Source organism: Myiozetetes cayanensis, unplaced genomic scaffold, assembly GCF_022539395.1.
Source record: "Myiozetetes cayanensis isolate MyiCay16 unplaced genomic scaffold, myiCay2020 scf32, whole genome shotgun sequence".
Classification (NCBI taxonomy): Eukaryota; Metazoa; Chordata; class Aves; order Passeriformes; family Tyrannidae; genus Myiozetetes; species Myiozetetes cayanensis.
Window position 1 is genome coordinate 3973747 of NW_026087544.1, and position 14773 is coordinate 3988519.

Consider the following 14773-nt stretch of genomic DNA (forward strand, 5'->3'; position numbering starts at 1 on the left):
TATCAATTTTTCTCTTTCTAATAAAATGCAGGAGTGTGTTATTGACTCACTAATTGCTCACTTAAATGGATTTCTCCAAAATTACCTCCTAACCCTTGTGAATGAAAATGATGCAAAGATTAGCACTTCCATGGAATTGCTCAGGGAAGGAAAAATGAAAGGTCTGACTCCCTGCCCGTGGCAGGGGGCTGGAACCAGATAATCTTTAAAGACCCTTCCAACCCAAACCAATCCACTATTCTATGACTCCCTCTCAGCCCAAAATTGCTCCAAGCCTTGCAACCTTGGGTTCCTGGCAGCCAGAGAGGCCACGGAGCAGAGCTCGGCTTTGTGACCGGCCCCTGCAGAAAATCCCTGCTCACAGCTTGGCTCTAAATTGTCAATTCTTCCCTGACTGCAGTCTGTCAGGAAATCAGGGGTTTAAATGAGAAGTGTTCTTCCCCAACTGAGCCCTCTCCAGTGCCAGTGTCAGCCACCACCTCCTGCCATTCCCGACCCCAGCTCGCCTCGGAAATTGAAACGTTCAGCTTGTTAGAGAATAAACGAAGAAAGAAATGTAATTTAATCAAGAGACATCAGTGCCAATAAATCCCATGAAATGTGGCACAGCTGGGGTGCGGTGTCATCGTCCCCTCGGATGTTCAGGTCTGTGCTGGCAAACCAGGCCATTCCAGCTGCACCTTTGCATTGCTGTCTCTCCCATTCCCCCCTTCACTGCTTCCCCAGGCTTGGGGGAACATGCAGGGGTTTTTAAATAATCATTTTAATTGCATCATCAGCTCCATCCCTGCTGCTGGGAACTCTGGCTTTGGGAATGGCAGCAGCATCCAAGAACCAGGATGGCCCTCATGGGTGGCATCACCTTGGAGGGACGAGCTTGAAAGGCACCTGATCCATGGGATGCTCCCCCCACTTGGCCCTGTGGAGGATCCTGCTGGAAAATTCCCTCTGTGCTCATCACACAAGGAGCAGGTGGTGGATCCCTGCAGAGGGGCTGCTCCATCAGGACAGGGCAGCCCTGCAGAGCACACAGAGGGGGCAGCAATTAGAGGCTCATTAGACAAAGATGAGGTTATGCACCAGGCAGGAAGGTCCTCCTGGTTTCTGTAACCATCACATCCTAGAAAAGCTGCATTAATTCATCTCTGGCAGGAGGGAGCTGTGCCTGGAGCTGCTCCCAGCGTGGCTGCCTTTGGAACAGAGGTGCTCCAGGGGATTGGCAACCTGCAGCACTGTGCTGGACTGGGGTCCTGTGGCATAAAAAGGGTCCTGTGGGATGGGAATGGTCCTGGGGGACCAGAGACCCCACTGGGTCTCTACAGAGAGTAGAACTGGGAGAGGGAGATTGGTGAGGTGTCCGTGGATGGGGCTGCAGGGGTGGCCTCAAGGAAACCAGCAGAGCAATGAGCAAAAACGAGCAAAATCCTTCTTCATTTCTGTGAGCCATCCAAGAGGAACACCAGCAAACCGACTTAATTAAAAAATTACTGCTCCTCCACTGTGTCCCTCCTGACGGCGAAGGAACCCTCATCTCCGGCAATTTGAAATGGAGAGGGCTGTGCAGCTGCTAATGGGAGATTAGGAGAAATCTTCCACTTTGGAAGCAATTAACGAGCCAGAAAGTATTTACATATGTGAATTGGATGGCTGGCTCTCCTTTCTAGCCACTGCTTTGTTGGGAGATGTTTCTCAGCCTGTCTGGGCTCTGGATGTGCCTCTGACCGATGTCCCAAACCCCTCCCAGGCTGCCCCACAGCCCTTCCCTGTGGGATGCCCTTGGGGGTCCAACATCACGATCCGCTCTTCCAGCTTCAGGAAGAACCAGCCAGGAAAATGCCCCTCTGGAAGTGGGGTGGTTTTCCCCCCTAATCATATTTTGGCCGGTTGTTCCTGGTGCTGAAGGTTACCAGGGCTGCACTTGGCTTTGATGCTTCCTGTTCCCAAGGCAACAGGGCAAGCTCTGGGTTTGTCTTGACCCATCCAGGTACTTTATTAGCTTTAATGAACTGCCTTTTTAATAGCATTGGGTTTTTGAAATAGATGTGCTTTAAATACCGTGTTTTTAATTACGACTGACATGGGAACGTAAGGTATATAATTATATTTGCATGACTAATGCCCTGTCTTAAAAAAAACAGATATATATATAAAAAGCTGTAAAATATAATTACAAATTATCTTTAAGAAAAGTCCAGGAAAAAAAACACCAGCATTTCCTGTACATCCAAGTAGCATTGCAGCTGAAGGCTTGCAGGGTTTGGGAGCCAGGCAGAGCTACCAGGATGCTTCTGGCTCTTGGACAAGGATATGTCAGTCCAAAGATGCAGACAAAGATGCAGACAAAGATCCAGACAAAGATGCAGACAAAGATCCAGAATTTTTAAGCCTGTGCATGTGCAAAGAAGAGCCAAAACTCCAGTTCACCTGCAGCTCTGGCCCCTTGACAAGGCAGATTTTGGGGTGATGCTCGTCCCAGCAAAAGAGCAAATTATGTTACCTGTTATTGAAAAATGAATCAGAGAATCACAGAATGGGTTGGGTTGGAAGGGACCTTATTGAATCCCATTCCAACCCCCTGCCATGGGCAGGGACACCTTCCATTAGCCCAGGTTGCTCCAAGTCCCATCCACCCCGGCCTTGGACACTTCCAGGGCTGGGGCAGCCACAGCTTCACTGGGCAACCTGTGCCAGGGCCTGCCCACCCTCCCAGGGGAGAATTACTCCCAAATATTTAATCTAAATCCACCCTCCTTCAATTAAAACCCATTCCCCCTCATCCCATCCCTGCAGGCATCTCTTACAGGTATAACCCAGGTCTCCTGGGCTCTGGAGATCACCTGGAGCTGGTGCAGCATGCCCAGTGCCCTGGGTTTGTTCACCCTGTGGCTCCACACAAATGACAGAGCTTTTAATCCCAGGGAGAACATCCTTGTGTGATGCATTATAACCAGAAATGAGATCCCTGACCTGGCATTTAAATAAGTGCACAACTGCACTGATGCCTAATGGCAGGAGGAAGGATGAGGGCACTGGCAGAGAAAACCTCTGGCAAAATGAGATTGAGAAGTCTGGGGTGGCCTAATTAGAGAGACAATTAGGAGGGCATATAAAAGCAGAAGTAAAAATGAAGAACAAATAGAGGACTGAGATCAGGATCTCAAAGATCAGGACAGTGCTTTTCTGCAAGGAGCTATGCATGATTTTCTGTCTAATTTATTATCTTGTAAGTGAAGACAAAAGTATCTGTACTGATGTTCCTTGAACTAAAGACTGAAGCAGGATTGGGATGTGCTTGGGGTTGAATGGATGTGATTCCATGCTCTTTATAGGCTGCTCAAGAATTACATGTAAATAAAAGGTTTGGGAAGAAACAGAAAAATAAAAATTGAAAATGAAGCACACAAAGCTGGTCCTGCCAGACAGCTGAGCCCAGGGTGGGCACAGGGCACCTGGAGTGACCCACAGGACTAAAAACATTCTGAGGAATAAGTGATCCCCAGCTGTGGGGACACAGAGCCAGCCTTAGTATGGCAGCTGTGACACACACACAAACACTGTCAGCATCAGCATTGAGGTTAAATTTATTGCTCAGTTATCCCTAAGATAATTGCAGAACATGTTGATTTATTTCTTTAAACCCTCAAAACCCCCAGTTGTTTTCTCCCTCACTGTCTTCTGTGTGTGTGTATCATTTGCCAACCTGTGAGTAGCATTCCATAATTAGAAATTAAAGGCCACTTTTGGAGAATAAATATAAATTGTTGTGACAAGAGCCCTCTCTTTGCCAAACAAACGTGTTGCTGATGTATGAAAAATAAAATTCACACAATAATGTGATCAGTGGGGAGCCAACAACAGAGAATATCACCCTGGCTTGGTATTGGGAAGAAATTCCTCCCTGGGAGGGTGGGGAGGCCCTGGCACAGGTTACCCAGAGCAGCTGTGGCTGTCCCATCCCTGGAAGTGTCCAAGGCCAGGATGGGGCTTGGAGCAACCTGGGCTAGTGGAAGGTGTCCCTGCCCATGGCTGGGGGTGGAATGAGATGATCCTTACGGTCCCTTCCAAGCCCAACCATTCTGGGATTCTGTGTCTGAAATTCATTTTCCATTGGATGTTTTTCCCTTTTTTTTTCATGGTCAAGTTGTTTTGTTCTCAAGTCAGTGAGAGGGCACATGCCTGGGGCAGTTCCCAGCCCTCTGATCCCTCGCAATGAGCTGTGCAGTGGACCCGGGGGATTTCCCTCCTCTCTGTGTCCCCACCCTTAAACCAACAGTCACCACAAGGCCACCCTCACTGCAGTGTCCCTCACTCTTCCTGCAGTCAGCCAGACTTTCGTGAAATTGGAGACTGTGAGTCTAAAACTATAAGAGAAAGGGAGGGGGGAAGAAATAAGAGCAAGGTCTGGGAACGCTCCATGTGTTTATTTTGCTTGCAGAACTCAATAAAATAGACTATTCATTTGGGGCTGCTTGCAGCAGCATCCTCCCCTTTGCAGTGAGTTCCAGAGGAGTCCCACGGTGCCCAAGCACCCCGTGGGATGTGGCCCTGTGGTGACCCTCCTTATTTTGCTTGGAAATCATTGAAACTTCCCTGTGAGTGACTGTGCCGTGGTTAAGAGCAGCAAGGAAAGTGAAGAGCAGGAAAACAACTTAACTAATCCTGGGATGGCACTTGTTCCAGCCTCGGCTGCCTCTCGGAGTTCTAATCCCCCCCGTAGATGAAAGGGAAACGCTCGCACTCGTGCGGTGGAGTTTGTCTCCATGAGGAGTGTGACCAATCTCCTCGAGTGGCTGCGAGGAGGAGATGACAAACACACAATGGGTTGATTATCCCCTCGCTGAGGGATGTGGCAAAACCTCAGCGTTTCAAATCCCAGTGCAGGGTTGGGGGGGTGGGGGGGGTTTCAGCCACCCAGGCGTGGGTGTTATTCGCTAACGTGAGATCCAGTTTTCCAGCAACGCAAGTGACAGCCAGTATTGAGTGCAAATTGATTATCTGTGTGGAGCCAGGATTAAAAATAGCAGCTTTGTGTCAAACCCCACGTATGTTTTGACTAAATCCTAGATAACAAGAAGAGTGGATAAAAGACGGAGATTATACCAAGAACGCCAAACCCGAGGAGCCAGGATTAAAGAAGAAAGGGGTTGGAGTGGGCTGGTGCAATTAAAAGATTGTCAAGTGCCATCAGCCAGGACTGCTGTGGCTTCTTCTGGGGCTGTCCTGCTCTTTGGTCTGCAAACCTGGCAGTTCACAGCTCTGCTCAACCCGAGGCTCAGCTCAGGCCAAGGTTCAGTGTTTGACCCATCTACTCAATTATTATTTTCAGTGGTTAAAGACTTTTTGCTGCACTGAGAGCTGGGACATCCCCAGCAAGGATGGGTGGTCTCAGAAAGGGTGACCTCCCCTGTGTTCCTCAGTGGAGCCCTTCGTGCTGGGAAGCTAAAGCAGTTTTAACACTTCTTTCTTTCAATGAACTGTAAGTGCTTGAAATACCTTTTTGTTTTTTGCCTCCTGCAGCCGGTTCTCACTGTTCCCCAAGGGGTGGTGAGACTGTGCCAGACCAACCAGGAGTTTGCAGAGCTTCTGTCTGCTCCAAGTGACGCCGTCTGCCCTTGCCCTGCCTCCCACCATCCCAGGCTCTGTCATTAGCACATTTTATGGCATCCACTGCGATTGCTGCAACCATCCAAACCCACATAACACACAATTACTGCTTCCACAAGCGGGAATATTTCACCAGGCAAGGCAGCACTTACAAATGGAATAATTTTATTGAGTTTCTGCTCCTATAGCACGTGGCACATAAAGAGAATTAAGACACGAGGTGTGATGAGAAATGATGTATTTACCCTCCACTGCACAGAGGATTCATCTTACCCCGAAGCGACACAAACACCCCTCTCTGCCAGTCGTGATGTGCAGCGAAGGATGATGTGGTGACATTTAGGAGGATGGAAACTGAAGTTGACCTGAGGATTGTGGCTGATGAAAGCAGTTCTGATAACCTGATGGGAGGAGAACCGGCTGCCTCGCTCGCAAACTCTACCTTGAAACCAAAATATTTGCTTTTACCTAATTTAATTAGGGTGGAATAAACAGCGCTGAAGCACTTCTTTAACTCAGAGAAAAATCCACGATGAGAAAATGTCCAAAATCCACAGCTGGCTGATAAAGATCAGCTGATCTAGCTGCAAAGCCAGTACTTGGGATGTTATAACTTCATTTTTGGCCTCTGCAACCAAGGAATCAGCAAAGCTTCTTTTTTTTTTTTTTTTTTTTTTTCTAAAACTTGACTCTCCTGCAGGGTTTGGGCCCTAGAAGCTTTATTCCTTAGGGAAGTGCTGACAGGAAGTCCAAGAAAAAAGTTTGGAATTTTTTTTTTTTAGTATTATGTTTTCCTTTCCCCTTTTGATTCACCCTTTATTACTTGGGTGATGTAAGAAGTAGAGATCTTGTGGTCATGCAGGGATATCACCTATTTCTGTAACATCTTCCCCTTTTTATTTCTGAATCCCACTCGTGGCAGCGCCGTTCCCTCCACTCTGGATAACTTGGTGATGCACAGGGGGGATGAGCAGCAGCTACAAAGGGCTCTGAAGAAACTGTTCATGCAATTAACTCTGGGGAGACTTCAAATACAGGGTGGGGGGAAAAAAACCCTCCAACAAACCAGCTTTCCACCCCCCGAGGAATCAACAGCACTTTTTATATATGACAAAAGGAATTTTGGTTACACACTGCACAAACTTCTAAGAACTCATGGACACCTCTACATGAACAGGAAACCCGGGAACACTCTGCTGGGTTGGGGCTGACCACGAGGACGGGGCTGCTGGCAGGTTGGAAGAGTCTCTCCCATCCTCTGCCACGGCTGTCCCAGCGATGTCCCCTCTCCTGGCCACCCCTGCTCTCTGCAGACACATCTTCTCACTTGTCCAGCCTTTGCACGCACTAAAAACTATTTTACACGTTATTTTACACACCAAACTTCCAGCTCACGCCTCAGCCCGCCTTCTGCCTCCGGAAACAGATCCGTACAGTAAAAGCCACAAAAATAACATCACCTTGGGAGACATAGTAGACAAAAACAGATTTGACCACAAAACGGGTTTTCTACCTTTACTCACGCAGGAACAACTAGACCAGAAAGTCCCGCTGCTGCCACCGCCACTCAGCAATCACTGAGACCGTGGGCCAAGGGCAAAAATAACTTGGATTAGTCCCATTTTGCTCTCTGTGCTCCACATCACGGTGTGGGGGGTGGTTTGGGAGAGGGGCAGGAGCCCTGGCTGTCGAAGCTCGCTGCCCGGCCTTGCCACTGGGAGAGAAAAGAGAAAACAAGCCTAAGCAAACAGAAATTATTTGGAATTTTTCCCTACACCACACTGCCTGTGTCCTGTTCCTCGGTATTCCCACCCCATCCCCGCTCTGCCCATCTCCCGTCCCGCCTCATTCTCATCTTCTCCGCATCTTCCCACTTATTGGGCGCCCGTGTTTAACCACTCAGGAGGAATCGCTGAGCAATTTGCTTTATTGCTTTGTAAATCAATTCCCAATTGTGAGGATTCCTGGTGAAAAAGAGAGAGGTAAAATAAACATTTTCTGCGCGTGCCGTGAAGACAAAGTGGTCTCAGTTCAGCTTTCGGCTCTTTCTTGCTTTATTGCCGTTGTCTTTTGGGTTAGAAATACTGTCTAACCTCAAAAGTACTTGAGTCTTTCCAGTCTGGTAATTTTACTCCACAGCAGCTCTGTCCACAGCACCAGAGACATTTCTCAAAGGGAAAATCAGATCAGAGAGTCAGTGGCTGGAGGAAACATTTTCTTTTTTTTTTTTTTTCCCCCCATACTTATGGGATCATAAATTATTAGTCATCTGCCTTGGGGGCTATTATTACAATTCAAACCCATTTCTCCTCAAGCTTTTGAGTAGTGGCCCATCTCACCATCTTGTTTTATTAAATTCAAATGACAAATGACAGACATCTCCCAGAGACAACGGGAGCCATAGAATTTCCACTGCTTCCTTCTCCCCCCGGATCAATTCCCTCCTCTCCTGCACAAGCAGGAGCTCTTTGCTGGCTGATATTAATGCTCAAGCATGTATGAATTTCATTTCTCTGGGTGAAAGCTCGCTTGGGAAAGGAGACTTCACCCTTGCCTTGGCAAAGGCATCTCAAAGAAGCATAATTGAAGATGAGAGGATGGTTGTGTGGCGCTTGCAGGGAGGCTGAGCAAGGCAAACAGCCTCTTGCAGATGCTCCATGGCTCTGGAGTGGTCAAGAATTTGGCCAGTTTCCTTCCCCAAAGAGTGTAGAAGTAGCTCACTACACAGGTCTGCATTAAACAAATTACATTAAATTAATTGCATTAAATTAATGAACGAGGAAGATGGGAAGCTTGTCCTTCCAAACTGGCGACTTCAAGGTAAGAAAACACTTTCTCCTACATTCCTCATGTCCAATTTTTTTTTGCTAAAATCCCCTGAGGAACTGATGATAGATACAACCTCCTGATTGGAATTACCACCAAAAGAGCAGACTGCAGAAATTCCCAGCAGCAATGGGCTTTTGGCAGAGCCTTCTCCATGCCCCCTGCCTTGTTCTGCCTGCAGTGACAGTGACGGCGTTGCTGCTCTGAAAATGTGATGAAAATTTTTTTCCAAGAGTAGGTTGGAGTGACAGGAGAGGAGCCTGGAGATATTTTCCCTTCACTTAATTAGAAAAGGTGAACCGTGTATTGTGTAATTAAGAGTCAAAACTCAGGAACACTTCAATCAAAACCAAACAGGCCCAAAAGTCTGGAAGGGCTTATCTTTAAAGATAAAGGGGTTTATTCTTCGTTATGGGCATGGCTTGGCTCTCAGCAGAGCTATCAGTTTTTATCTGGAGAAATGTTTTAAACAAGTAAATGCCCCCCTGCTGGATGTCAGAGGCGCTTGGCAACATCAAAGGCCCGTTTTGCATCGGGCTGATGATGCTCCTCCTCGATATCAGAGTTTGTCTCTCGCAGAGACAAACAGAGAAAACTCCTTTTTTTTTTTTTTCAGAAGTCCCCTTCAAAGTCTGGGAAAACAGGCTGTAATTTTGTGTTTCCCTTTTTGGACACATCACTTGACCTGGTTGATGGGAGGTTTGGGGGAATGAAGAGGGAACAGCGATGAGTGGGATGGTTGAAGCACCCGGGGAGGCTGAGCAGGTGCCACGGGGACCTCGAGGCTGAATGATGGGAGCAAGTCTTGCTGAGGGGAAGAATTCATTGTCAGAATAACTCCACAAATGCAGCAGAAAATGGGATTCTCCTCTTCTGCTCAGAAACTCGCCTTCTGAACATCTGTGTGAGGAGGATAGTACTTAGAAGCTTGTAATTAATGATTCATTTGCACATGTTCTCCATGTTCTCTTGTTAATGATGATGGTCATTAGAGAAGTGCAGTGATTATGGTTTGTTATTCACTGTTGATAAATATGGAGCAACCAAAGACATGATGTGCATCAGAAGCATTTCCCTAAAGGCTCCAGAAATGGAAGAGAAAGGAAGAGTGAGTGACACCAACTCACAGAGGAAGGGCCCAAACCACATTGTCAGTACAGAAATGAGGTTTTTGGGCCATGTTAACCCAGGACTGTGGTGAGAGGGGCTGATTCTGGCCAGGTCCTGATGGTGGACAGTCAAAGATCCATGCCCACAATGCAGGAGGAGGCCAATGGCCCAGCCTGGGGCATCCAGCACCGCTCTCCACCCATCCAACACCACTGCCCATCCATCCATCTGTCCTGCAGCTCTCTGGCAGGGTGAGGGGGCCAGGGCTGGACCATCCTCCTGCTGCAACACACACCTCTGGTGAGAGTTTTCCTGGTAAAACCACCAGGAGCTGCCATTCCGAGCTGTGCTCAAAACACCGCGGGAGCTCCTTCTTTCTGCCAGGGTGCACCAGGCAGGGCAGAGCACGTGTTGCTTGGCAAAGAAATTCCAAATTCCCACCACTTTTCTCCAGCTCTGAGTTGTGGGGAGGGGGCTGGGACACCCAGCCTGGGAGCAAACAGCTCCACTCATCCATTGCTCAGTTTAGGCATCAAAAAGACACTTCAATGCCAGCTTTGTCACCTTCGGTTTGAGGTCAAGCACTCAATCAGGGCAGACTCTGATGTGCAGCAGAGGCCACTGCTGATGGTTACAGAGCACCAGGAGGATCAACTAGAAAGCAAACCCCAAATTTCTTTTCCAAAATGCCCGAACTCATACGGAAAAGACGATGGAAAAGATGATGCAACAACTCACACCCAGCAAATACCATTTCCCATTAATTTCTATCTGTGCCTTTTCTGGGGTTTTTTTTGTTGGTTTTTTTTTTTTTTTTCCAGGCTGCACTAGGGATTTGCAGACAGCAGTGCTAAAACCTAAAAGGGCAAATAAACACAGGGACCATTTGCTTGCTGGGCTCTGTGCACCAATTTGTGGCAGAAATACCAGAACAGATGATCAGAGGGTTTTTTCTTTCCTTTTAAGCAGAGCTCCTGACCTGTGCACTGGGGGGTGAAATGATTCACTCAGGGTTTTTTTCCAAAGTCTTGGGGGCTCAGCCGTGGTTTTCAAAGTATATTTTAGAAGGTGAGTCATCTTTCATGTCTGCCCCTTGCTTTCTCTGCGTTTCATCATAATAATACTGTCTCTTTTTTTCTTTTTCTCTAGTGATCATGAAGAACTTTAGAAGACTTTTCTTTCAAAACCCCACCTGCATCTGAGAAATAGTGTAGTAAAGGCATAAAAATGATAACCTGGAGAAGGAACTGCTGCCCCTGGGTCAGACAGAGCAGATGGTGTCACATTGTGAGGTGCTACAGACACCACAGACCTCGAGCCAGCTGATCAAAGGATGGATCACTTTTCCTTTGTGCTGAAATCCCATGGTCTTCAGCTCCCTGTGGCTGTGGAGGCGGCACATGGATCGTGCCCAAACACAGCTCGCGTGCCCAGTGCCAGGTTTTCAGCATGGCAAGGTCAGTGAAAGCCTTTTGCTGCTCACCAACAAAAGTTTAGTTTACCACTAAACACAAACAGCACTCTGGTTTAATTCTGCTTCCGTTTACAGCAGTTCTGACCTGTGGGGTTACTCCTGATTTGCAGTGGTGCAATATGAGCTCACAGAATGCCCCCATGAGGGTGAATTTTCAGGTGTCTGTTATCTGATGTGTCCATCTGATACATCCATCTCCACGGTGTCTTCAACCAAAATATTCATTGCCAGGTTTTCCCACTGGGTGACACCCACCTGGGCTGGGATAGGGAGCACTGAGCACAAACTGCCTTCTTAGTCATGGAATGATTTGGGCTGGAAGGGACATTAAAACTCATCCCATTCCAACCCCTTCCACGGGACAACTTCCACTATCCCAGGTGGCTCCAAGCCCTATCCAACCTGGCCTTGGACACTTCCAGGGATGGGGCAGCCACAGCTTCTCTGGGCAACCTGTGCCAGGGCCTGCCCATCCCTTCTTGTTAAAGGAAAGAGCAGATTTCAAAGAAACATAGGGTTTGATGCACTAAATCAGACTCACCCAGCCCAGTATCTGCCTTCCAGTACAGCTCAGTATCTGAACCTCAGGGGGAAAATAAGATGCTTTTTGGTAAGTGGCTATTCTATGGCTTTGAGAGAAAATACTTGCTTAGCCCCGGATACAGTGGGAGGTTTTATTGCCTTTATTATATTATCACTGGCCACAAACACTGGCTTTCTTCTCATACCTGAAGTGTCAAGAGTGTGCCTGCCCTTTTCCACTTCTCTCTCCTCCAGAAATTATGACCTAAATCAGCCAAAGCCAAAGAGCTCTATAGGAGCGTGAGAAATTGGACTGCGAGGAGGAAGAAAATGCTAGAGATGGTCGAAATGGTACCCAAGCATTTCAGCCCTATTTTATCATCTGGGGCTGCATCAAGTGAGTCTCTTTCTTTCTCTGGAGATGCTTAGAGCAATTACATTTGTTCTATTTATTCTCCCTCAAAGGCTCGGAGATGAGTCAACAGAAAAATCTTTTAGGATGAAAAATTGAAACTTGAAATAGGCAATATCCCTGGACAATTTGTTCTGCAATCAGAGCAGCATTCTCTTCCCTTACTGCTCTCAATCTCTAATTTAAAAAGGAAAAAAAAAAAAAAAAAAAAGAAAAAACCAATATGGTAACAGTCACATCTGTAAATACAGTTTCTCTCATTCTTGCTTGCGAGCTCAAGGAGCTATTTCGAGGCAATACAGAAGTGCTTGTTTTCTGGAGTTCATTTCTGGTAAGAAAATTCCCCCCCACCTCCCGCCAGAGAATCCCAAGCGAGGGGGAAAAGCTCCCTGAAAGCCTGGGAGCAGCTCACTCGTGCACAGAACACGCCTCAGGAGGGAAGAACAAGCCCACCCACCTCCTTGAAGGACTTCTTCACCTCCACCAAGGGGTGCCAGTGGGCGATGGGCTTGCGGGGGTACGCCAGCATCTCGTTCCAGTGGTCCCTGCCCAGCCCTTCTGCGTTGACCCCCACGCGGCAAACCCCGATGATCTCGTTGTGCCCCACTCTGCAGGACGACAGAGAAGTGACACAGACACCTCTCACTCACCTCTCTCCCGCTCTGCCCAGATCTGCCAGCCGAGGTTGGGCCCTGGGGGTTGTGGTGTCTGCACGAGGACGGTCTGAGCACAGCGGGCACTGCCAGCACACACGGCCCCAGAGGGGCACAGACAGGCACTGACACAACAGTTAGAGCAGCTTTGATCAGTCCAGACACAGGACCTGGAAGGGTGTTTGTGTAGTAGTGCACAGCAAGAATAAGTGCAAGTGCAGTCATGGATAATTCATACACCAATTGCTGCTCAGACAGAGACTGTTTGCTTTCTAAAAAGGGGTGATGGGCTGTAGGACAAGTAAATAACAAGGGGGAGCACAGGACTCGTGAGGGAAAGAAGAGGGACAGGCACTGATCTCTTCTCTGAGTGACCAGGGAATGGCTGGAGCTGTGCCAGGGCAGGCTTAGGTTGGATCTCAGGGAAAGGTTCTTCCCCCAGAGGGTGGCTGGGCACTGAACAGGCTCCCCAGGGCAGTGGGCACAGCCCCAAGGCTGCCAGAGCTCCAGGAGTGTTTGGATGGTACTCTCAGGCACAGGGTGTGACTTTTGGGGATGGTCCTGTGCAGAGCTAAGGGTTGGACTGGATGATCCATGTGGGTCCCTTCCAACTCTGCACATTCTGTGACTCCGTGACTCGCTCAAGAAAATGCCATAACGCAAGGACCAGCTTTACCAAACTCACTATTCCAATTTACCACAGCCAGGAATATCCACGACACTGCAGCAATAAATCACCAGATTGATGCCACAGAGCTCTGCAATCAGGGCTGTGGAAAACACTATGGAAAATGGCTGTTGAGCAGGAAAATCTGCACCCAACGGGCTACTCTCCCCTCCCACCTACCGATCATAATCCATGACGGAGATGAGCAGGCTGACTTGATCCATGTTCTCCGGGGGAATGTCAAAGATTATTGCTTCATTGTAAGTGGGATTAAGTGTGTTTTTCTTTATGGTGGTTTTCTTCTTTTTCAGTCTTCGCCCGTCACAGAGCAAAGACACTTTGACATATGGATCTGGAGAGGAGGAGATAATAAAAACCATTGTGTTTAGGTGTATTTTGTTGCCTCTGCCATACAGAAACAGCATTATCAGAGGATGGGCTGTGAGTTCCCATGAGCCAGAGGCCCTCCTCAAATGGACTTTTAGAAAAAGAGATGTCTGCACACCAGCTGAATCCATTTCTCACACTGCTGTGAGTGGTGATGTGAGGTTCAGGCACCAGAGAACCAGCACTGCATTATCATTACAGGAAGGCTGAACTGGCATCACCTGAAATCTCAATTCTCAGATATTTCATAAGGCACCAAGCTCCAGCTGAGCAGAAACATCTCCTGCAAAGGTCTGTGTTGTTATTGCCTTTTGTAGAATGAAATTCAAATGCTGATCTCTGGAAAAGACACTGCTTTTTATGATGAAAAACCAGAGTTTGTGCACGCTGAGTTTACAGATCAGCTCTTGGGAACTGCGAATGCAAACAGTCTTCAGGTGACTGTGATCCTTCTGTTTGAGTGCTGGGCACTGTAGAGAGGAAGGTACATCCCCCTGGGATGTACCCAGGTGGCCCATGATCCTTTGCTAATTTGGGGGTGAAATGATTGATTCTGGCTAGAGGTGGAAAACACCTTATTCTCATAAAATTATATGACTGGTGGAAAACACCTTATTCTCACAAAACTGCTGGGGTCAGTGTCTGCAACAGGGCTGTGTCCAACCCAAAGAGATGGATCAGAGCTCTGACCCTGCAAACCCTTCAGTGGGGACTGGAAACCACTGGCAGGCTCCATGAATTGTGTATTCCTGTATACAGTCACCTCCCCTGGGCTCAGGCTCTTGAGAACAAGTTTAAAATACAATTCTGCTTTTAAAGTTTTGTTCATGCATAAAACACAGACAAAGCTTTGTCAGGTGCTTCCGTGATGACACATCAAGAGACATAAGCCCACCATCCATGGAGGATACCGTGAGGAAGGAGGAAATGTGGATGCAATGGGATCCTCCTCAGCCACCAAGCACCCACCTGAGTAACCAGTGATGTCCATAGCTTTGAGATTCCTGCATTTAATGACTGTTAGGGTGAGGCGACCTGCAGTTGGCAAATAACAAAGGGAAAACATGATCTCGCCCAGGTCCACGCTTTCCTTTAATAAAACAGAGAACACAGGACAT

At 47.8% G+C, this 14773-nt stretch overlaps 1 protein-coding gene across 1 annotated transcript in view; it reads right to left on the minus strand.

The window, feature by feature from the left end:
- Positions 1-5752: 5752 nt before the first annotated feature.
- The window catches only part of SYT6 (synaptotagmin 6), a 34159-nt gene continuing 25138 nt past the window's right edge, over positions 5753-14773 (minus strand). Inside the window, exons 4-7 of the mRNA XM_050326849.1 lie at positions 14625-14745; positions 13449-13620; positions 12406-12556; positions 5753-7318 (exon numbers count right to left, since the gene is read on the minus strand). Of these exons, the coding sequence (XP_050182806.1) occupies positions 7247-7318; positions 12406-12556; positions 13449-13620; positions 14625-14745 (516 nt within the window). The 3' untranslated portion in view covers positions 5753-7246. The remainder of the gene's footprint in view (positions 7319-12405; positions 12557-13448; positions 13621-14624; positions 14746-14773) is intronic.